The following is a 23500-nucleotide window of genomic DNA, read 5'->3' as shown; positions in this document are numbered from 1 at the left end:
ATTGTTAAAATAGCAGAAAGTCCATAGAAACATAGGTCTTGTGTTATTACATTACAGTGAACTAATGTTAAGCTAACATCATGATATCAGAACGTTTTTTTTTTTTTGGTTAACTAATACTATTCCAAATTAAATTATAGTACCATAACATGATGTACAGCATAGAACTGATAAGAATTCTGCACCACTAACTCTAAGGTCACACATTGTATATTCCTTGAACACTAAATACTTGCCTTATATATATATATATATATATATATATATTTTTTTTTTTTTTTTTTCAGTTAAAACAATAAAAACATGCTTAGCTGAAATGAGCCCCCGAATTCAATTCTCTTCAGGACCTCAAACAGCATTGGACCGGCTCTGATCCACACAATTAGGTTTTCAAAGCTCAAATACCAACGCTATTTCAGTAACTTCTTTGTTCTCCCAATCCTTCTTTATGAAACGTCCGCATAATGTTGCACAGTGACAAAAGCAGCTGCAGCATTACCTGTTACATAAAAAAGCACTAAGCGATTTTATGCAGCCATAAAACCAATTGATCAGGCGCGATAAAGCAAAATGTCCTCACATAATTCATAAGTTTGTGCATGCAATCAGCTGAAGGAGGCTTAACCTGTGGGGTTATGAGAAAGAGCATCTCCACCTCCGCACACACACTCACACACACACACCCCTCCTCTTCCCATGTTTTCCTCCTCCTCCCCCCGGAGAGAAAGGGTTAATTGGAGTAGGAATTTCATCGCACATCTGTCAGATTTTTAAGGCCGTGACGCACTGAAAGCTGGGAGTCAATGCGAGCAGAGGGAGGAGGAGGAGGAGGAGAAAGAGTTGGTGGTGAGATCGATGAAGTGGCAGGCAGAGAGGCAAGAGGAGGAGGAGGAGGAAAATCTCACGAGATAATGAAAGAAAAAGAGAAGTGCTGGTAACAGAGCGAAAACACGGAGCGTGGACCCGGAGATTGTCTTAGGAGTAAAAAAAAAACCCCAAAACAACACAAAAAACAAGCGGAGATCCAGAATTTCATCTGAAATCGCAGATGTTGTTTCCTTTATTTTCCCTGTTTTTATGCGCCGTGCGTGGTTTTTGGTGGATGTAGCACCCCGGGGCGCAGCGGACCAATTGTGTGAATCTGTAGGTCTGCTCGGCGACACAGTCGGAGAGATGCACAGGGCGGACAGCAGCCGTGGATGCGCTCCGAGAAGCGGATAAATAAAGGTAGGATTTTCCATCTTTTAAGCAGTCGATGCTGGCGGTAGCGCGATGTTTTTGGTGGGTAAAACATCTTTCATGTCGCGCACTGGTAATTTGCAGGACATCATATGTGCGCTCTTTCTACAGAATATTACTTTGCATGCAGCGGCGAGAAAATCGAAATAATTTACAAGATGAGACGAGGATAAAATTAATGAAGTTCTCATCTCGTGGCTTTCTCGTTGAATGTGCGTAGAAATGAGGTCTTTCGATAACCCACTGTTATTGTTTGAAATTTAAATGTGTGGAATAACGTAAACAAGAAAGAGGAAAAACACAATGTTTCTTTTTTCTTTCTGTGCATCCATGGAAGTTTAGATTTAGGGGGTAACAGCAGCTGTCTTGTCGCACGCAGGCACAAAAGCGATCGAGGCTCCAGCCGGAGACCCCAGCTGAGCACCAAAGACACAAACAGATGCACAAGTGAGAATAAAATAACCCGCCGAGGCTCTCCATGCCGTTCCAAGCTCGTTTTCTGGGACTTTGAGGGAGTTTGAAGACACTACTTAATGTTATCAGATAATTAATTAGACACCCCGTAAGCCCGGAAATCAATTAATTCACAAATCAATAAATCCATAGTCTGGTGTAACAAGAGACCTTCCAGACTGTTAGCCTGGCTGTTGAACAACAATAACAAAGTTCGAGCAACAGCACGCAGAGACTAGAAACACACATTTATTTGCTGAAACTGAAGATGGATGGGGGTCTAGGGGAGATGTCCCTGCACAGCCACTCTGATCTGGCTCACAGCCAGGATGGCAGGGCCATGCTGCACACACGGGACCTCTCTGCTGCCTTCCCCAGGCCTTCCCTCGGGAGCTCCTCCATGTCCCTGGAACCCGAGCCCCGTCCATCAGGATACGACCACTCCATGTCCGCCCTGGGCTACAGCGGCGACTCCCCGTCCAGCTCAGGCAGCACCTACACCACCCTAACCCCTCTGCAGCCCTTTGATGACAAGTTCCATCACCACCATCACCACCATCACCCTTGCCTCCCTGTCAGCAACGTCATCGGCAGCTTCACCCTGATGCGCGAGGATCGAGGCCTCAGCACCAACTTCTACAACCCGTACGGAAAGGAGCTGGCTATGACCCAAAGCCTGACGCCCCCCACCACGGGGTCAGGTCTGGGCTCTTCCATGCATGGCTACGGCAGTCTGGGCAACAGTCCCAATGGCAACGGTGGACAGATGCTCCACAGCGGCTACGATGTCCACGGAGGGAGTCTCTTCTGTCGGGCGTCAGATTTTGGCAGAGAGATGTCACCACCAGGCCTGGGAGGTGGCGAAGTGTCAGTTGGGCATCAGCTGAACAAGATAGAGGCTCACCAGCACACCCCTAACCACCACCCTCACATCTACAGCCAGCATTACCAACCTCACCATCACCCAAGCCAGCAGTCAGCCAAGATGGGCGAACACCTACATTCCTCATCGCCCGCCTCATCCTCACCTGGCGAGGGCATGCTGCCGGGTTCGCAGGGTGGCGGAGGCGGAGAGGAGATCAACACCCGGGATGTGGCCCAAAGAATCATCACCGAGCTGAAGCGCTACAGCATCCCCCAAGCCATCTTTGCTGAGAGGGTCCTGTGTAGGTCACAGGGCACACTGTCTGACCTCCTGAGGAACCCCAAGCCCTGGGGCAAACTCAAGTCTGGCCGCGAGACCTTCAAGAGGATGTCTCGCTGGCTGCAGGAGCCCGAGTTTCAAAGAATGGCCTCACTCCGGCTGGAGGGTAAGATCTAGCTTTGCTCTCTGTATGCCTCACACATGCATCCTCACACTCAAACAAAAACACACTCTTCCCTCCTGTTTTCCCCTAACGCCAGTCCTCTTTATATCTTCCCAAAAAATTCTTCCTCTCCAGTGATCAGTATGCAGCTCAGGTTGACATATGAGGAAAAGCATGAAGCATCATAGGGATGTTTCTGTTTTTCGCACCGAGAACGTACCACTGGCTTGTCTTGTAAGCTCATAAGGTATTGATAATAAGAGTATCCAGGACAGTCTGAGCCAGAAAGGGGCCATATGTGCTATTCCTTTGTTTATTTTGCTCCCAAACAGTTATTGATTTGTACAGTAGCTACAACATCAGAAAAAAAAAGGCTCAGACATTTGCCCTCCTCTCAAATGAACCATGAAGATCAGCGTGAGCAGCGGTTGGAAATTTAATCGCTTTTGAGCCCACCAAATAATTTGCACGAGATATACCTTTGTGGAGCGATTGATTAATTTGAGCGGTGATTTATATCTGTTCAGAGGCTGCCTGAAGATGACTTGGCGAGGCACCTGATGCAAATCACAGTTGAGCTTTTGCCAGACGTCTTTTATCAACGTCGTCACTGAGGCAATTACTGCAAGACTAAATACAAACGTTCTGCTTGTGGTGAAGCACCTCACTTTAGCTTAGGAAGAAAAACCTGGTCTCAACGGATTTGTGATGTTCACTCAAAAATTAATTGAGGATTTTTTTGTGTGTGTTTTCGGTCGCAGACGATGGAAACAAATTGGGCTTCAGGATCAAAATCTCCTTTTGTGTTTTTCAAAAAAAATTCTCTAATCATTTACCTCTTGGCTACTCGATAGCATTTGTATATATTTGAAAAAGGCAAAGATTAGTTTTTTTTTTGAAAGGCACATTGTAATCTGTTGCTTGACATTTAATATTCTTCTGGGACATGGATTGAAGACACGACTGTACGCTGTACAGTGCCGTGTTACAGTGTTGTTCCTCCATAGGGACGGAGGCCCATCTGATACACGCAGCACAGAGAGAAATCCAAGTGAGCGCAGTAATATGAGATGAGCGTAGACGTGTGTGTGTGTGTGTGTGTGTGTGTGTGTGTGTGTGCTCACTGTAGGGGTCTGTGAGCTGTACGTGTGTGCGAGCCTGTCCGGTTCATCACTGCCTTTTTCGCTCTCTGTCAGCAGCTCGACTGATTAAGCCCAACAACACAATGGGGTTCATAGGTAATGATTGTGCACTCTTGCAATCCCTTCACAATTATTGATCCTTGATTGTTCAACTCTGAGAGCACATGTGTACATCCTCTATTCAGTGAAACGTCACGGCAATCACGACTAAACCTCTTATCTGGAGATGAGTTATCTCAGGGTTTGTTCTGTAATTTGACTAAAGTGTCGGCTTGTTTAATCCAATCCTGGGCAGTATGGATTGCTTTGTATGCAAAATTCTCTGTGCTTTGTAAAAAAAAACAACCTATCATGATCAAAATCAAATCAACCCTTTGTTGTTTTTTAGCAGAAAACTAGCACACTTCACTTGTCTTTATTTGCAGCATCTCTTCCTTCATCTTTACAAACACAAACATTTCGACGGGTCGGAGCGCCACGTCTCAGCAGCCGATCAATCAGACTCATAAAAAATTAAAGCCTACACAGAGAAGTGTTTTAATGTTTGACATTGCTTCTCTCTCCCTCTGCTCCCACACACTCTAAAACTGCATATTTAGTTCCTGGCAAAGCCACAATTTAGACAGCTCGGCACTTTTCTACATAACCTACTTTCCGTAGGGGGTTGTTGTTTTTTTCTCCCCCCACCCCTCGCCCGGCCAACCCCCTTTTGTTTAATTACAAGCCGCTATTGATTTCCATGGGAAAGAGCAGCACGCTTTGCCCACACACACCTCGGCCGCATCGGCGAATCGAGACTGGAATTAGAATGTGCGGTGCCCTGTGCTCCCCAGTCTGAAGGTAGCTCAAGTGCTCTTTGCTCCACGCCTCAAGTTTTAAGATGATCCCCCCCTTAATGCCGCAGTCACTTAAATACATAGAAGGCCCTTCAGAGTGTGCTGGGAGCGTTATCTTATTTCCATAACTGTGTGTCGTCTATGGAGAGCTGCAGAGCTCCCCTTGAAGCTCGACGCACTGTAATTATGGAATGCACTTGCTGCCATTTTGTCTTTTCAAATAACCATCTTTCTGCAGAGACACTTTGCAAAACATGGAGGAGGTGATCCCTCGGATTTATCTGCAGTAGCTCGTTTGTGTGCATGTGTGTGCGCTCCATTGATTGCTGCACTGTATATGAGATGCATCTACAGGCCAACCTCAGACTGTGGAGGAGGCAATCAGGATTTAGCTGGAGAAGAAGGCAGGATAAAGACCACACAGCTCCGACACTTAAAGTCAAGCAGGGGATCAGAGACTATAACTTTAAAGATGATGGCCGAAGCCCTTGACTAAAGGTCTGAATGAAAAAGAAAGGTCAATGCGGTTTACGTGTTGGCTCCAGCACTGCACCAACCCCCAACAGCAATGCAAACCGCATCGCCTCATCCAGCTCTCGCTGTGTACAGGTTACTTTCGGCTGGTGAGGCTCAAAGGTCAAAGCCGATTCCATTTGCATATCGGGAATCAGCTTCTTCTGCATTCGCCATGCAACATCCAGCAAACGGCTCCGGCTTGCTGCTGTTGTTGTGTATTTTATTTTATTTTGTGTATCCGACTGTTGCAGCTTCCCCCACTTCAGTGCTGAAGGGGTTAACCAGCCTCTATGGGTCGAGAAGTCTGAGCTGCACAGATTTAATCAATAATTTCTATCAGCCCCTGGCCCAAGAAATCAGCAGGGGGTGGGCTGGGGATGGGGCAGGGGGGTGAACATGGATGGGGAAGGAGGCAGGGAGGGGTTCTAGCTGGAAGGGAGGGGGGGGTGTAGGTTTGGACGCCGGGGGGTAGGGAAAGGACTTTCGATCACGTTTCAGCAACACGAGACAGGGGCATACATCATGATTAGGGGCTGTTCCCACGATCATAAGAAGCCTATAGGGGAATATTTATATCTTCAGGAGTAGCCCCAGTGCTGTGGATTTATAGCATGGTAATTGTGAGCCTTTTACACATGATTACAGCATAAGGAAGCATTTACTTAATGGCTGGCGTTATGATCGTCTGTGAGGCAGAGCGGCGAGAACGGGATGGAGGAGGAGGAGAGCGGCAGGACACAGCGGCTACTCCAACAAGCCATAAATCCGAGCTACAAGGAAGCTAGTCTGCACTATCATGTCATTCCTTTCATTACTACATAAGCTGAGAGTGCACCACAGTATGTACACTATACACCTTACACCCAACCCCCCAACCAACAAATATTGACAGTGAAAGTGGTGTAACAGCAGTAAAAAAATGTAGCATTTGCACAAAAAAAAAAAAAAAAGAAATGTACTTGTGGTGATATTGACACACCGCTGACATCTCGGCCTGTTCAGATTTTAATGAGACGTGGTTCGATAACTCTCAGAAATGCAAACGAGCTCTTGATGCCCTAAAAGCCAAACAGACTCCTGTAATCTCAAGCTGACAAGAGCACATCCCCAAGTCAAAACATTTCCTTCATATAATGATTTTGAAGTTGAATGTTCACAGGGAATTCATGATACAGATTTATTCAGGTCTACTTGAGTGCTTAAGTTTCACAAAGTTGGCTTGACCTAAAGCCCCTGAAGGCACGAAAGGCGGCAAACAGCATCTCTCGGGCTGGTGGGGGCGTGGAGCGGGGGGCTCTGGGGTGCTGCCGCTGCGACGGCACTCGTGTGGAAAATGGGAAAGGCGGCGGAGTGAGGTCATGGTTGTTTCTCAAGCACCCTGCTAATGAGAGAAATTTGCTGGTGCGAGTTGGAGGAGTGAAGAGTTGGTCATACAGTAAACACCATCAGCAGCCTTGATATGTTTCTCAATGGGAAGCTGTAGACCAATCAATTGGACGTGTCAGAGCTGTTGTGAGAGAAAAAGGCAGGATCGGTGGTTTATAAAATCTACGTTTGTAGCATGTGTGAACTGAATTGAGTGTGTGTGTGTGTGTGCTAGAGTTTCAAATGAAGGGGTTAAAGTTATTACTTGCTGGGCTCTCCATTTTGGAAAGGCATTTATCTGAGTATTAGAACTAAACATGTATCTTTGTGATACAATAAATATAAGAATTGTTACATAAGAAGTTCATTTTAAAATTAGAGTAATTTCACTTTCATTTTCCCTGAAATACTCAGACAGTTTCTTCATTTAAGTAAACAAAAAGCAAATTTAAATAACTGTTTTTTAAATTTATTTTAAGTCAAGGCTGATTTTATATTAAAAGGTCAAAAGAATCTAATGTTTAAAAGATCAAGTGAAATTTGATTTATAGTTTTAGTTGTATATTTTTCCCAAGCTTGTCGCAATAATTAATCAATTAATCACATGATAATTTAAAACAACCTCGATAATTCCCATTCTGATGATTAATATTTTTTGAAAGACAGTCATAATCCATTTCATTCATTGTTTTGGTGGTAAGCGTATATTTTCTTGTTTTATTTATTTATTTAAAATGTCTTGTATGTGAAATGTTCTTAACAAAATTAAAGTTTACTGTTCTTTGAGAGGAGGAACTTACATTATTATGTCATTATCAATATATTTCTAGAAAATTGCCTCAAAACAATATTATCGGTTGTTGCAATATTTGCTGGGACAAATTACCATTCAGCAAAATTTGTTATCATAACAGGCCTAATTATACCATGCCAATTAAAAAAATATATAAAAAAAACGTTTTAATACAGTTTTAACATCTAAAAAACATAAAAAAATTTAGTATATTTTTTTTTTGGGCCTCGGTGTGCATGTGTTTGCTCTGCTGTGCTTTGTACTCTGCTGCTTACTCTAACAAATGCATCTGATACCATCAGCAAAACAACCACACAGTGCTGATTGAAACCTCTTAAAAGTGTGCATTTAGGTAATTGCGCGACTCCCCTAAATATGTTTAGTCCCACTTAAGGCATCAAAACACCTTGGGCAATGCCGACTCTGCTCGTTTCGCTCACCCCTGACGTCACCTCGCCTAAACAGAAAATAAACGAGTTCAGCTTTAAAGTGATTATTACTCACTCACCGCCGCCACATGTAAAGGACTTTTATGTGAAGCTAATGATGTTGTAGCGTCCACTAAGGGGAAAAAGGGAGGAGGAAGAGAGGAAGTGGAAGGAGATGGATAGAGGAAGAGGGAAGTGGAGCAAGGAGGGGTGGTGGGGAGTTGGCTCGGCGCATAAAGGCAGAGGTTGGTGTTGTGTTTCCTGTAAATACAGAATTACAGCGTGTTAGAGGTGAAGGGTTCAGCGATGGATATGCAGAGAGGAACATGCAGCTTGAATTCAAAATGCTCGTCTGAGGCTCAAAATGGATCTGCGCTCAACCCACACACTCAGGGCTGCTTCTCGTTTCTCTCTGAGCTGCGCTGGTTTATTTGGCAGGGCAATTTTATATCTTTTAGATTTTTACACTTTCTCATAAGCAAGCATTGATTATATGATTGCGCAGGCTGCAGTGGTGTTTAACCCAGACCTAGGGTTTTCATTTTGTTGTTGATGTATTCAAGGCTGACATGGAAAAATAATAAAAAAATATATATATAGATAGATTTAAAACAAATGAATCACCAGAGGACTTTTTCACCTCATTGTTTGCACTATTGAGCATCAAGAACTTTAACTCTTTAACAAGAAACAATGGATGTTAATATCCTCTGGAGCACAGATTCAGAAATAAATGAATAGAAATGTGAAAGGTCTATCTAAATAGTGGCACCAGTTAATACATTTGAAATATATTTTTCTCTCTTTTGCAAAGATGATATTTTTTTATTAACCCTTAGGTGAACTAGTCATTTAAAGCTCACATGTCTGCTTTCCTACGGTTGTGAAATTGCATGGGTTGATTAGAAGTGTCAAGGCCTATCAAGGTTTTTAAAAATTGCATTTTTCAAATTGTAAAGAGGATTCAATGTCCTTTGAATGATTTTCAGATAAGTTTTCATGGTGCTTAGACTGAAACTGTACAATTCATGCAGACCTTTAAATGAGCTCTGAGCGGCATAAAGCAGCTGACTGCAGGCTCCGTCTGAGCAGATACCCCAACTATTGAACCAGGTCCTGTATCAAGAGCAGAAATACAAAAAGGTGTCATTATGGATATTTATTTAAAAACTGCAGTGAAATTTAGTGGATGTTTACTATAAGTTTTTACTTAAGCTGAAGCTGATAACAGTAAATCTAGGGGGCAAATTATAGCTACAATGTATAGTATTAATGTTCACAGAAGTAAGAATAATTTACTATTTAGCTTAAGATTATGCATTTAGATCCTATTGAACATTTTAGTTTAAATTTGTTTTAAAACAGTGATCCATTGAGCTGCTTGAATCTCATACAAATTAAATGTTGGAATAAGGCAATGCAACAATGACATTTCAAAAATCCCTAAAACATGAACAAAATATTATACTCAATTAAGCATAGAGAAAACAGAACAATTATGCTTGAAAATAGTTTCAATAACAAATCTTGTGCATAGAAATAATTTTTATACCTCTATGTCTTTAAATCACATAGTTAATACCAATAATCGGTTTTGGATTTATTTTCCTGGTTAGATCTGACTAAAAAAGAAAACTTTTTTTTCTGAAAGTAATTATAGAGCCTTTAAAAACAAACAATGGAAACATCAAAGCTTTGGCCTGGACGTGCTTTTTGCTTTTTTTTTATTTCCCCAGCCGCCACCAGCAGCTCACTGGCAACAAGATGTGAAAGATTGAACGTCTTGATTCCTCCACTGCACAATGAAACAAGTTGCTGATTCATCTCTTTCACCTAATCAAAGTTGCTTAGCTAATCTGTTTTCTTTCAACAAATCCACTTTCCCTCAGCTTAATCCATTTGTCCTAGTTAGCCAGCCAGTCTGTTAGCTAGCCCACCTCCCCTTTTCCTCCCTCCCTCTAATACATCTCCCATCCGTGTGCCTGCAGCCTGCAAGCGCAAGGAGCAGGAGCAAAGCAAGCTGGAGCGCAACCAGGGCCCGAAGCGCACCCGGCTGGTGTTCACCGACCTGCAGCGGCGCACGCTCATGGCCATCTTCAGGGAGAACCACCGCCCGACCAAAGAACTGCAGGTCACCATCTCCCAGCAGCTGGGCCTGGAGCTCTCCACCGTCAGCAACTTCTTCATGAACGCCCGCAGACGCAACCTCAACAAGTGGGCCGATGAGGGCCGCCCTTCCTCCACCGGCTCCTCGGGCTCCAGCGTTTCCTCCTCCGCGGTGTCCTGCAGCACCGCGTGATGATGGGCTGTCCCGCAGGTGTGTTGGGGAAGTCGCCGAGGGAGCAAGGGGGGCACATAGACTGGTCTAGGTGGAGATCAGGCGTTACAAATGTCCTCCTCGTTATCAGAAGGAGTGACGGAGCTGTTGCAGATAATTTTATGAAGCATTTTCCCAAACCAAAGTCAATTGCCTCTTTGAAATGGAAGGAGGCAATGCCTAGAATGATAAAAATTGCAGGATGTGAGGTCCTGCTTGTATAGTCAAGGGTGCGAAGAAGATTAACACCCTCACATAGACACCATCTCATTGCATTATTTTGATTATGTAGATTAGAGATAATGAGGGTATTGCAAATCAGGAGGAAGCATACTTTGATGTACCTTCAAATCTATCCCCATCTCTCCAAACGTGAAGAATCAAGAGGTGCCGTTTACTCACACCTGGAGAGCTCCATTGTGTAACTTTTTAATCAAAAGTGTTCACCGTCATCCAAAGATATTAATCCTCTCCCCGTGCTCCTATTTTTCCTCAAGAATCAAGGTGAAAGAGGAAGAAGAGGCAGTTTTTTTATTCCTTTATTTTTTTGTGATGAAGTCAATTCCCCCTTCTTAGCATGTGTTTCCATGGTGATGGTTCCCAGGACTGTTTTGGTGCTGTTTCAAATTTGGAGCCTGGAATAATCAGGACGGGGTTCTGTTAGCGTCTGTAAATCCCAGCCGTCAATCATAAATCACCGAGAGCATCTGCAGCATTTTGTCGGGACGGTCTCGCCTTGAATTAATCAGAGGTTTCAGGGGGGATCGGCGATATTATGCCGGTACAGAATCAATAAACGCAAGTAGGACGCGGCGGAAACAAACTTGTTGATGCAACCGTTTTAGCTTTAAGACTGTCGCTGAGCTTCCACAAAAGAGCTCCTCAGCCATTTTTTTGACTCAAAATCAAGCCACAAAAAAGAGAAAAAAAATAAATAAATTTGAACACAAACAGTTTCATAGAAAAGAGGTACACCTGACACAGTGTATAGTGAGATTTTAGTATTTTTTTCAGCTCATTTACAAATAACTGTACTCACCTCTGCTCCATTCTGAAGTGTTTTTTTAACAGATGTCTAGAAAATGGAGGAATGTGATTCTTTCTGCCCTTTTTGTACAGATTTCAAGCACATCGCCCTATTTATAGGAAACATGTTGGAAGAGTGGGGCGGTTTGTTTCAGCCCTGCTGAAGGTCATTGTTAATTTTTGTTTTGGTCTGCAAAGGAAAGGCTTTCACACGCCTTCTTATAGCCAATAGCGAAATCAAACCAAGAACATTTCAAATGCAATTGCTGATCTGATTTATGGTATTTATTACTGCGTTTGTGTATTTATGGTTTTCCTTTTGTGTTCCTCTCTGTATTTATTTGGTAATTTATTTATGCTATCTATATACTGTAAGTATTTATTTAACAATGCTCCGTATGTCTGTGTGAAACTGAAGACTTTTTTCTGATGGGCACTTTTAGCTGTAGAAACCCATCGTAATACCAAAGATTAACATTGCCTCCCTGAATGTACGACCTGAATCCCTAAACCCAGTTCCTGATCCCAACCCAAACCCGACCCAATCCGCCATGTGATGTTCTATCTTTCTATCCTAAAAGGCCTGGCCTTTTTTTTCCGTTTTTCTTTTTGTTTTGGTTGTTTTTCTTTTTTATTTTTGTAGGAAAATGGGGAATTCTTTACTCTCGCAAATGTCTCTGCTGTCCTCTCTTAATGCCAAGGCCAAAGCTTGTTTGAATGTTGTGATTATATTTAGAAATAATTACGCTATAGATGACGGTAACGGTGATGTGGCATCCCCTGGGTTCACGAGTTGCTTGTTAAAGTTACATTCAGACCGATGCCATGTGGAGGAGTGGGATGAAGCGCCTGGGGACCCACTTAAAGCGTTGTCTGAGGTGAAAGTGGGAGTCCACCCTGGTCACATGCAAACCTGCCTGCTGCTGCTCGGCTCAACTTGCATGGCTGTGACCGCCGTCTCTCCTTCACCTAAACTCCTCCACGGCGCAGCGCAGGAACTCCCGTCTATGTGTAATGTCGCCGTCCCACACACGCCAGGCCCTTCTGACAGTTATCTCAGTTCCAACTAAGCATGGGCCGGTATGAGAGTATCACAGTATAACAACATTACTTGTGGCAAATATGTAAAACATGCATTGCTGTTATTTAAAACTGAGAAACAATTATTCCTTATGCATTTTAATTGCAATTCATAACAGCTAGTTCAGTAGTTTAATTTTGATCCAATGTTGTAAGGATCAATATATCAGTATGGTAAAACGTTTACGAGTGTAGTTCAAGACAGCTGATGTCAGTTCACAGCAACAGGTGGGGGAGGGTCATTTATGTTACTGTATTGATTAAAACCCAGTCACATGAGTATGTTCTCAGGAAAATTTTACGGATTTTGAATTATAGAAATTGTATTGTTGACGATTTTAAATATTGAAAGCATATACTCTGATTTCACAAACCAGCCCATTCTTAGTTCCAACAGGGTTTTTTTTCAGTTTACTCCTGTTTTTTATGGGTTCTTGTTGATATTAAGATATATTTCATATTTTTCTCAACTTTGTTGTAGCAGTATTTCAGAAAGTAAGTGCAGAAAGTCTTAAACACCATCCTTTGCTCCTAAGTGTCTGAGAACGTCCACATCCTCTGAACACCTCTGGTGTCCATCTTTCCTAGTCTCTTGGTAGAGTCCTTGGACTTATTTTATTATCTACATTTTGTAGTAGGGACTTCTTAAACAACCCTTCCTAATTGTCTTGCAACTTCATCAACTTCCGAGGTTGCCTGATCAACTAGCACAGCACAACTGTTTAGATTTCCTAGTGTTTTGTTTGTTTGGAGGCTTAAACTAGGACAGTCACTGAAGACCTCACTCTCCGACCCCCTGCGGAAACGCTTCCAACCATCAGCGAGGCTGACACGGCCTTTTTTTCTTGCCCTGAACCCCCTCTCTCATTTTCTCTCTCTTTCTCCGTCTTTAACGCCTAGAAAGGGGGCGGATCGGTGAAGCCCCCTTCACAGCGTGCACTTGAAAGACGAGCGGTCATGAAAGAGGCCATCGACTTTTTCGTGGACTTCAAAGTGGAGGCTTTTTTTATCCCGTCTCCTCTCTGGGTTTCTGGACTGAGGTCTGCTGTTGGCCAGACCTGTGGGCTTTAGGGGGGCATTCAGAAAGGGGTGGAGGGAGTGGGTGAGACATCAGAGAGGAGGCTGAATCATCCAGGATGAGGATGGTAGTGTGTGTGTGTAGAAAAAAGTAGGATGGAGGGGAGGGGGGTTGTTTGAGGAGCAGGAGGTGTTGGAGGACCGGGGCATGGAGCTGAATTAAACTTTAATGAGTGACAATTGTAAGCATGCTGAGAGCTAAGGGGGGGCAGAGGTGGGGGTGAGTGGTCAAGTCAGTATCAGGGTGAAAAAAATTCAAAATAAAAGAGCTTGAAGGATCTTCTGCCGACCTCTACTCACCACTGTCATCGTCTCAAAGCTGAGGTGACACCTTTCAGGTTCCTCTTTGTCTCTCTGACTGGGAGCCTAAAATGGAGAAAGATCTGTTTGTATTGAGCCACCTTCTGCTCCGTGTCAAGCAGAAAGCCTCTTCCTTCTCTGTCTGTGAGCAGAGAGGCAGCAGGGAGGGCTGAACACACCCCTCCATGCTGCAGGTGATTCCTTCGCCTTTTTAACTTGCGGCACCCCCTAGTGTCTTCTTCAGAAACTCTGAGACAGAAACCTGAGCTGCATGTTGATGGTAAAATAGCAGAAATTAAATATAAGTCATCCTTTCAGAATAATACAAACAATATTTTCTTTTATTTTTGTTTTTTAACACAAAAAGAAAACAACCAAAGATGAATGGGTAACTGCTGAATCATTTTAACGGTTCCCCATTAGAGCTGACCGTAGCACTCAGAGGATTAAAAATAGCACCGGAGGGGTTGCTGAGTCTTTATGTTACAGAAAACAGTTTTATGTATAGCTGGAACTGAGAAACTGGCATGAGGCCACGTCTTCAGATGGAAGTCTTTTGGACTTTGGAAACCCTAGTGTGTCCGTGTCTGTCCCCGCCTTCCTGCCCTGTGTACACAAAGACTTTACCCATCTACCTCAACTGTGTGAGTTGTTGTGTGGCAAAGATATTCCTTAACCAAAGAATCCATCCTGTCAGGGTGTCTGTCTGTCTGTCTGTCTGTCTGTCTATCTATCTATCTATCTTGTCTGTCCATCCGTCTCTTCTTCATGCCTTTTGCTCCAAACCAAATGTGCTGGAATCAATCCGAAACAGGAGCCTGAATGAGGCTCCCATCCAGCCAAAGCTGAACTCCAGTACGCTAGAGTCCCATTGATCCATGTTCTGTATATATATATGAAATCATTCTCAAGACCAAAAAAGAAGGAGGTGACAATCTAAGCAAGGAGGTTCTTGCTGTAATCAACGTTGCCTATTCCTTGTTTTCCATAAACTAGAATTATCCCCCGAGAATCAAGCCTTCATCCCGAAATAAGAAAAAGGAAAGGTCAAAGGAGACAGAAGCTATTTTTCCACATTTGTAAGCCACCCTTTCCCTTCCCCTGTTATTTCCAAATGTTTAGTGTAGTTGAAATACTGTTCGATCCCACTGTTGTAAGTAGGAATTAATGAAATCCATACAGAAAGCTTTAACTGAGGACAGGCTGAGGGAAATGTTGGCGCTACCTCAGCTTGGACTCATCGACCCACCATGCTTTACTGTGCCATTCTTGTCCATGTGTTAGACTTAACTAATGAATGTGGCTAACCAACCAAAGGCTTTAAAAGAAAAAAGATACACAACACTTTAAACATCAATCATGGTGGGACGTTTTGTATCAACAACTAAAGAAAAATCCCTTTGAATACCTCATGTGAAAATTGTTTGTTGTGATGTTGCACTAAAAAATAAAAATGATTCATTTGTAACCCACTGCTGGGCTCTGTCCTCTTTATTCTGACTAGGCCTCTCTGACGTTTAATGGATGTAACTGAAGGACTGCCATGTATTTACTCTGTTTTAAAGGAAATTGTGAATTTAGGTCAAGTTTATTTCCAGTAATTCATATTATAAATAGATTTTTTTTACAGAGTAATATTAAAGAATTTGGTTCTGTTATTTTTTACCTGATTTATTACAATTAATAAAAAAATAGCTTATTATTAAATCCACATTTTCTGTAGACAAATCTGAAGTAAAAAAAAAACATATGATCCAAATGATGATCTTCTAGGTTAGTTCTTGGTTTTTTGTATCAACTATAATGAATATTTTAAAATATAATGTGTTTAATGTGTAAATATATATACACTGCTCAATAAAATAAAGGGAACACTTTAACATTTAAGTGAACACTGAAGTGTTCCGTTTATTTTTTTGAGCAGTGTATATTTATTTCAGATTGGACTTATTTGTCCCCAACATCTCACAGATGCTCAGTTAGATTGAATTTGGTAGCTAAGTCAACTTTTGTGTTTCCTGACCCATTTCAGAATCATTTTTGTACAAAGTTGCTTTATCCTACTGAAAGGGGTCATAACCATTAAACTTCATTAGCTTTTAGAGACTCTGTGTATCTTTAAACTGAATGTCTTTTAATAAAAAAAAAACACACCAGGAAAGTTAAAACATCTTTTTATTCTAGAATCAAAAAATACAAACAGTTTGAATAAAAACAAGCATACAGTCCGAGATATAATGTATTTGTTTACACATGTAGAAAAAATTTAAAATAATGAACTTTAGACCAAAGGAAGAAAAACATCAAATGTGCCGTTTTTAAACCTTAGTATTTGATTACTTGTAGTAACACTCAAATTATACTGTTTTTTATTTTATTTTTTACATTCCCTTTATTATCACATGGTGGGGTAGCAACCGTACAGAGCAATCCCACACTGGTCGTTCTTGTTGCGTGCCATCCGAATGTAGCCCTGATCTCCAAAAGAAGTTCCCCAGCTGGATGGGAAAAAGCAGCAAACATAGTTTTAGCAACTTAATATATATAAAAAATACATCCAATTCTTCCCTCTTCTTTGGAAATAATTAAAAAAATTCTGGTTTAATTTCCAACTTTTAAAAAGTTAGCAAGAATTTCAGGACCATCACGATGTCTCACCTGTTCTTTACCAGCCAATAATCTTGTCCATCCAGCGTGCCGTAGCCCACAGCCAAGACAGCATGGTTCACATTCTGGGTGCAGCTTGAGTCATCGTAAACTCCTTAATTAAAAAAAAAAACATCCCTGGCATTTTGTTTTTTCAGGCAATTTGAAACTTTTATAACTTAATTTGTACTAGAAAGGGCTACTAAAAAGTAAATTAATATTTAATTGTTTATAATAACCAAATCATGTAATGACATCTAATTTACCACTTCTATAGAAAGCAAATCTGGGTCGCCTGGCATCAATTGCAACTGAAATGGGCCCAATAGTTGCAATTCCCTCCTTCAGAGCCTGTTCGTCCCCCTCAGGCAGGAAGTTGTAATGGGAGCAGTTGGCTGCACGGGTTTCAGGGTTGTACTGACATGGCTGGTCCTAAAATAACAGTTAGAAATTCACAAAAATCTTATAAAAGAAGCAATATAAACACTGTGAATTTTTACAGTTGCATATAGGCTCCTATTTACATTCCCATGAAGATTATATCATCTTCCACACTGTACTGTAATAGAACGTCAGTCAGTGTAAGTTAGATTATACAATGATTGAAAGTGTATATTCATATAAGTACTTCAATATGGAGTAAGCAAACCATGGCTTAAGCCAACTTTCTGAATATGATTGATTGCAGTGCTGCACTGTACATGCATACAAGGCTCTTCCACTTTAAAGAACCTTGTTGTATTCTAGCATGCTCCTTTAGTTTCAAATGCAAATTCCCCATGGATTTTCTATGAATTAGTTAGCTGGGCATCAGTAAATATACATAGACTTCAACTTTGATGTGTTTTTATTTATAAGGCTCCGTTGGGTAAACTCCCTGGTGTCTCGCTGATATTTCTCCATCAGCTCCAGTAGCAATAATTTGCCTCTCTTCCAGTATTTGCTTTTGACAGATTTGAGCAAAACAACCATTTTCTACCATCCATCATGATCATGGGAAACCTTACAAAAACTTCTGAAACCTAAAACTCCCATATTCATTAACAATTTCTATCACAAATTATGTGAAAGAAGAATGCTCTTCTTTGTTCTTTGGTCACTATGTTTAAATAGTTGCACAGTTTTATGTTTAATTTTTAAATCTTTGTTTAACTTGGTTCTGATTTGTGTGCTTAGGATCTTGGCCAGGTCTCCCTTGTAAAGTGGAGACCTGGAAGGGACTTCCTGGCTAGATTAAGCTAGTATATTGATTTGCTACATTTTTTAAAGATAATTTATGTACAAGCAGGACATCAGTATCTGCCCTACAAATATGGGCTGCTATTCAGGAGCTATGCACTCTTAACTAAAACTGCAGAAATACAGTTTTAGTTAACTAAAACTGCAGAAATACATTTTTCTGTTTTGTTTGTACCTTTGTTTGTAACAGTTATTAAAAGTAAAGTCCATTCCATCATAACTGAGAGATGTAAAAATACATTTCATATGTGTTTTGTCAAATTGAGTTACTCACCCGTCCTGTATATGGATACGACTGATCAGAGTCAATACCATGGTTGTCAATTACATATTGGAAGGCCTTATGCATGAACCCTCCATTGCAGCCATGGTTGCCATACTTTGTGGAACAGTCCACAAGATTCTGAGGACTGAGATCCACCAGGTTTCCTGTTTTCTTGGCCAACTGACCCTCCAGGGCCCCTGCAGCGCTGAAGGCCCAGCAGGAGCCACAGGCGCCCTGGATTCAAAAGAAGACTGAATTTAAGAGGCAGAAATCCAGGTGAGAATTTAGACCTCATCAGACTCACAAGTGGTGGATGTATTTAATGATTATGGTACAGCAACAAAAAAAAAAAAAAACTGATTAAGCAACAAAGAACAGGAAGTATTCAGCTGAAGGTGAACACAAACAATGACAGTGCAAACTGAAACAAGTTTTTCAACAAGTCATAAAAGTACAGTTGTACTTTGGGCTTTGTTTGTCTTGGCATCTGTATGGATTTTGTTTTGTTTGGTAAAGTTTTACCTGCATCTTTACTCTGGTGACTAAGCCCTTATCTCTCCAATCCAGTGTGTCTGGTACATCATAGTCGGAGGCCCATACAAGGGGAGATGGCGCCCTCTGGAGGTCAGTAGGAGGAGTGAGCGTTGTGTAAAACTGCATGATCTCCTCTGGACTCTGAGCAAGAAACAAAAAACAAGTTTGGACAGTCAAGAAGCAGCATAGCAGAGGAATTTGTAATTATTTTCTAATACTACCATAAAGGTGTTAATGCCTCTAGATGATTAAGATTTAATATAAATAAATGAAAAAATTGTTCACAAATAATCTGCTCATTTGCTTAAAGATTAATAAGCACAGCTGGGAAATATACCCAACATAACATTTATTACCAGCCTAAAGATATATATTTGCTGTAGTTTAAATTTTATTTAAACAAACAAGCAAATGCAAAACAAGCTACATCACTAGATTACTATTTTTATTAAGCTACATGAGGTTAGAGCTGGTCGCTGGTCTTGGTTTCCTGTTTGCGCTTCACTTCAGTTGATTACTCGATGGGATTTAGTGCTTCCTTCTGAGAGTTTTAACAGATCTATACTTAGACAACTATCTGAGCAATGCTTCACTTTGAGCTGAAAGTAAAACACCCAAGTTTTCTAAGCTACAATTAGTCTTGTTCATATTAAGTTAACACACTTCACTTTTCTGGCTTCGGTCTACAAAAAAGCTTTGAATCCAAGCCACTTATATGGATTCTTGTGATGATTATTCGTTTAGGAGTCTAATTAAATACTGAAGAATGATGTGGAAATAAGAAGAAAGAGGTAAATCACCAGGTCTCCCATGAAATTCATGCTCAGGTCATAAGAGTGAAACCCCATTGAAGCCTCCAGGTTGTGAATAGTAATAAGCATCAGATTTTTCTCCCACAAAGTCCTGCGGTGCATATTCTCCTCCTAAATAATAAAACAAAAAGAGCAAAATGAGACAAACACAGTTTCAGTTATTGAAATGTGGGCTGACAAAAAGGAAGCTCCCTAACATTCGCAGCTATCACAAGTTAAACATTTTGACTACTAAGGTTGGTTTTTCCTCATTTTGATAATTTTACACTGAAGCATTAAAGCACATTGTGTGACTTATGAAGCCTTTGGTCTTGTGAAAACACAAACAGAGCATCTTTAATTGTTTTTTTGTCACCTTAGATTAAGACAAACATAACATTAGATTAGTCAAATCTGGAGTGAATAATTTTAAACTCGTTATAGAATCTTGTTAGTAAATTAGAATCAGATCATGAACAAGCAGCGTTTTTCAGAATGGGCTTTGTCAGGGGAGTGAGTGTTTGTGTTGCTGTGTGTTCATCTTGGATTTTCTCCAAGATGAAGGAGAAAATCCAAAATGTGGTGCATGCAACAACCAACTTCGCCTACACATGTTGAATTGCATACCTCATTCTGATACTCCTTGCTGTGTGTCTTCTTCCACAGCTCCCAGTGGCTGTCCAGCCTGCTGTCGAGCGAGACAACGGCTCCCACACACAGAAAGACGAGCAGCAGGCTCCCCAACATCAGACCTGCAAACACAGACAGCACAGGATGTCATCAGACCTTTGATAAGGCAGATGTAGGCTTTGCTATGCAAGAAGAAAAACTTGTAACTAAGAAACACACAAACATTTTCTGTATAAAAAAACAATATTTAAAGAATCAACTTTTCGGTCCTTTACAGAGGTCGATCACTTCTTTAATTCATCAAATTCAACAGAACAGACATGTTTATGGTCACACATAACCAAGACCACAAAAGGAAGAGCAGCCTTTTGGTGCTCAGGCTGGTGTAGGAGGAAGTGGTTTTCAAAAGTAGTTGTTGTGCCCGTCGCTGCCTTAAATAAGCAGTAACACTTATCAGTTAAAAAGTCATTTAACATCCAGGTTGAAACGCCTTCGAGGTGAAACTGCACGCTTCAGTCTTCACTTTTAGTGTCTTAACAAAGTGGAATAATTGTAAACTAAGACATAACCTCTGAGCTATTAAATTCAAGATGAATTTTGTGATTATTTTAGTGCAACTAAAAACATTCTACATAAATGAATCTGGCAATATACTGCAAAACAAACAAGAAAAACATAACAGCTCTGTTCCAACAACCAATAGGGCATGGAAGTAATTAAAGGAAGGTGTGGCTCCACGAAACATTTTCTGGCTTTTCACCTTTCGTACAAGAGGAGAACAAAAACAAATCAGCAAACTCTGAGTCACCAGACCACATAGAAAAGTTGCAATTCTGAAAATTAACTCTAAACGCCACATTTCCTAATGTCAGGTTTGCTGCTGAATGTCAGATTTCTGACAGCGATGACTAGAAAAAAAGATCTAATTAAAACTTTTTTGACTTCTTGTGGTTTTAAAGGTCGATGTGTTCACAAAAGAGGATTTCTGAGAGTTTGTGGGTACTTCCTGGTAAGAACATGTCAAGTTGTTACAAAACAGTTTGGTAACAGCAATAACCACACATAGAAATCTTTATCATGCTACAATTTTATTTACAAAAAAAATATATATATATTTCCTTGCAGAAAATGAACAACATTTATGTAATTTAATGTTATTTTGTGCAAATATCTGTCAACAGGAGTGAAGTTAGGTGTGTTTTGATGACTTGCAACACTTGGTGAACTTGATTTTGATGTTCTTGTTCACCAATACATTTTGGGACAAAAAAATAGTACTAAGTTCACATTTATATATATATATATATATATATATATATATATATATACAGAGAGAGAGAGAGAGAGAGAGAGAGAGAGAGAGAGCTCCAACTTAACAAAAATGTATTAATTTGTTACATGTAATCAAATGAAGTTTGTCAAAGTAAATTAATTTGTTTAACATGGCAACATAATAAACTTAATATATTTACTTGGATAAACTTCATTTGATTACTTGTAAAAGAAAGCAAATTTGAATCCGACAGAAAAATAAGAAATTATAAATTCATGCATCAAAGCCTCGCATGTCTGATTTCTGTTGATTGATGCATTTCCTGGTCCCAGTCTTGTCTTGTATTGGTTTGAGTCAGTAATTCAGTTTCATTGTTGCACGTTTGGCTCGAACATTTTGACCAGTCACATTTTCCAAACAGTTCCTCCGTACGTGCATTTGTCTTCAGTACGTGGGTGTGAAAGAACTTCAACATTCAGCAAGTATCGCTTCCACAAAAATTCATTTGGTTAACAGTTTAAAAAAAAAAAAAAAATCTTGTGACTAGAAACTAATGAGCTACCATGAAAAAAACAAAGAAGCCAATAAACATCGTAGTGACTTGTTCTCGCCTCTTAGGTTTTATTATGCTTCCACCTGCTGAAGTGATTGACGAATGATAAAAACTGATCTTTAAAGCTTTTGGAAAAGAGAAAATGTAATGAGATGCTAAATCCTTAGCAAAATATCTACAATAAAATAACTTTTTTAAACTACACCTGCGCTCAGGTAAGACTTAAAATAATAGAACAAGGGCAATGTTGGAGAATTACAGAATTTAAATTTCATTTAATGTCCGTGTGCTTCAGAAAAACGACATTAAAATGCCTTCACGCCCGAACACAAAAGAAGCTTCGGTTAAGCACCTAAAATCGAAAGTAAAGGCAGAGGCTCTCAAGAGCAGGTATCCGGTATCTTAAGTTACTTGATATTAACATAATTTACAGCATTTAAGCGGTTAAAACGGTGTTGACTGACCTTTCCCATCCGGATACATCGCTGGTTCTGTACTGAACTTCCTCACACTGAATGTCCTGCTTGGTTTTTATGCATTAAATGTCACATGATCTGTCGCAGTTCTTCCTCTTTCGAAACAGAAAGCTGCGCAACAAGGTAAGTATAGACCAAATCTAACAACCCATTACTAAACCGAAGAAAAGAGACTCTCATATGGCAGAGCTGGAAAAACAAAAAACAGGTGCAATTCTTTCAAAACTTACAACGAGGTTCGTAAGTCAGATCAAAAGCGCATCATAATAGTAACCTTTGAGCAGGTCTTATACATACTTTTCATGTAAATGATTTCTGTTTTAAAAAGTTTTTTTTATATAATTGATCTGATGTAATATTCTAATAGTTATTGCACTTTGCTTTCATCAACTGTAAAATAGCATTTTGATGTAACATATGTGTGCAGTTAATCTATATAATGTAGTACGTTTAGTACCATTTAGTGAACATTTATTTTGTACATTATTTAGTAAAATTGTAAACGTTATATATATATATATATATATATATATATATATATTGTGGTGGTGGATAAAGAACAGAGGAAAGCCGTTGTGGTGGATGTAGCAATACCAAGTGACTACAACATCAGGAAAAAGGAGCATGAGAAATTGGAGAAATACCAGGGCCTCAGGGAGGAACTGGAAAAGACCTGGAAGGTGAAGACCACAGTGGTGCCTGTGGTCATCGGGGCCCTCGGGGCAGTCACCCCCAAACTGGAGCAGTGGCTCAAACAGATCCCAGGAACAACATCAGACATCTCAGTCCAGAAATGTGCAGTTCTAGGCACAGCCAAGATACTGCGCAGAACCCTCAAGCTCCCAGGCCTCTGGTAGAGGACCCGAGCTCAGAGGATGAAACAGACCACCCGCGGAGGGTGAGAAGGGATTTTTTTTATATATATATATATATATATATATATATATATATATATATATATATATATATATATATATATATATATATATATATATATATATATATATATCAAGCCCTTAGAGAAAGCACACTTCCAAGTCTTTCCTCCTTCTTCAATTATGTTTTTTTTTCAAGCAGTCATACCTTCTTGTAATGTTTTAAAGTGGCTCTTTAGATAATCTGCTGTTTAATGGTTACAAAATACTGTTAAAATTTGATTATGAAACTTTCCAAGAGCAGTTGGCACACATGGAATTGGCTAAAATATGTCTGGA

At 40.5% G+C, this 23500-nt stretch overlaps 2 protein-coding genes across 2 annotated transcripts; one reads left to right on the top strand and one right to left on the bottom strand.

Annotated features, from left to right (window-relative positions):
• Nucleotides 1–364: 364 nt before the first annotated feature.
• Nucleotides 365–15351, top strand: onecutl (one cut domain, family member, like). The gene is made up of 3 exons (XM_008430875.3): nucleotides 365–1227; nucleotides 1619–3002; nucleotides 10068–15351. Exons 2-3 carry the CDS (start codon nucleotides 1961–1963, stop codon nucleotides 10376–10378), a joined length of 1353 nt encoding a protein of 450 aa, XP_008429097.1. The 5' UTR covers nucleotides 365–1227; nucleotides 1619–1960; the 3' UTR covers nucleotides 10379–15351.
• Nucleotides 15352–16036: 685 nt separating this feature from the next.
• Nucleotides 16037–22378, bottom strand: LOC103477641 (cathepsin S). The gene is made up of 8 exons (XM_008430874.2): nucleotides 22275–22378; nucleotides 19982–20106; nucleotides 19364–19486; nucleotides 18552–18704; nucleotides 18039–18263; nucleotides 16792–16957; nucleotides 16538–16640; nucleotides 16037–16377 (listed from the first exon to the last, which is right to left on the bottom strand). The coding sequence occupies exons 1-8, from the start codon at nucleotides 22291–22293 to the stop codon at nucleotides 16278–16280; spliced, it is 1014 nt and encodes a 337-aa protein (XP_008429096.2). The 5' UTR covers nucleotides 22294–22378; the 3' UTR covers nucleotides 16037–16277.
• Nucleotides 22379–23500: the final 1122 nt, after the last annotated feature.

Source organism: Poecilia reticulata, chromosome 16 (genome assembly GCF_904066995.2).
Source record: "Poecilia reticulata chromosome 16, P_reticulata-male-v2, whole genome shotgun sequence".
In the NCBI taxonomy this organism is placed as follows: Eukaryota; Metazoa; Chordata; class Actinopteri; order Cyprinodontiformes; family Poeciliidae; genus Poecilia; species Poecilia reticulata.
This window is presented reverse-complemented; position numbering and strand designations above follow the sequence as displayed.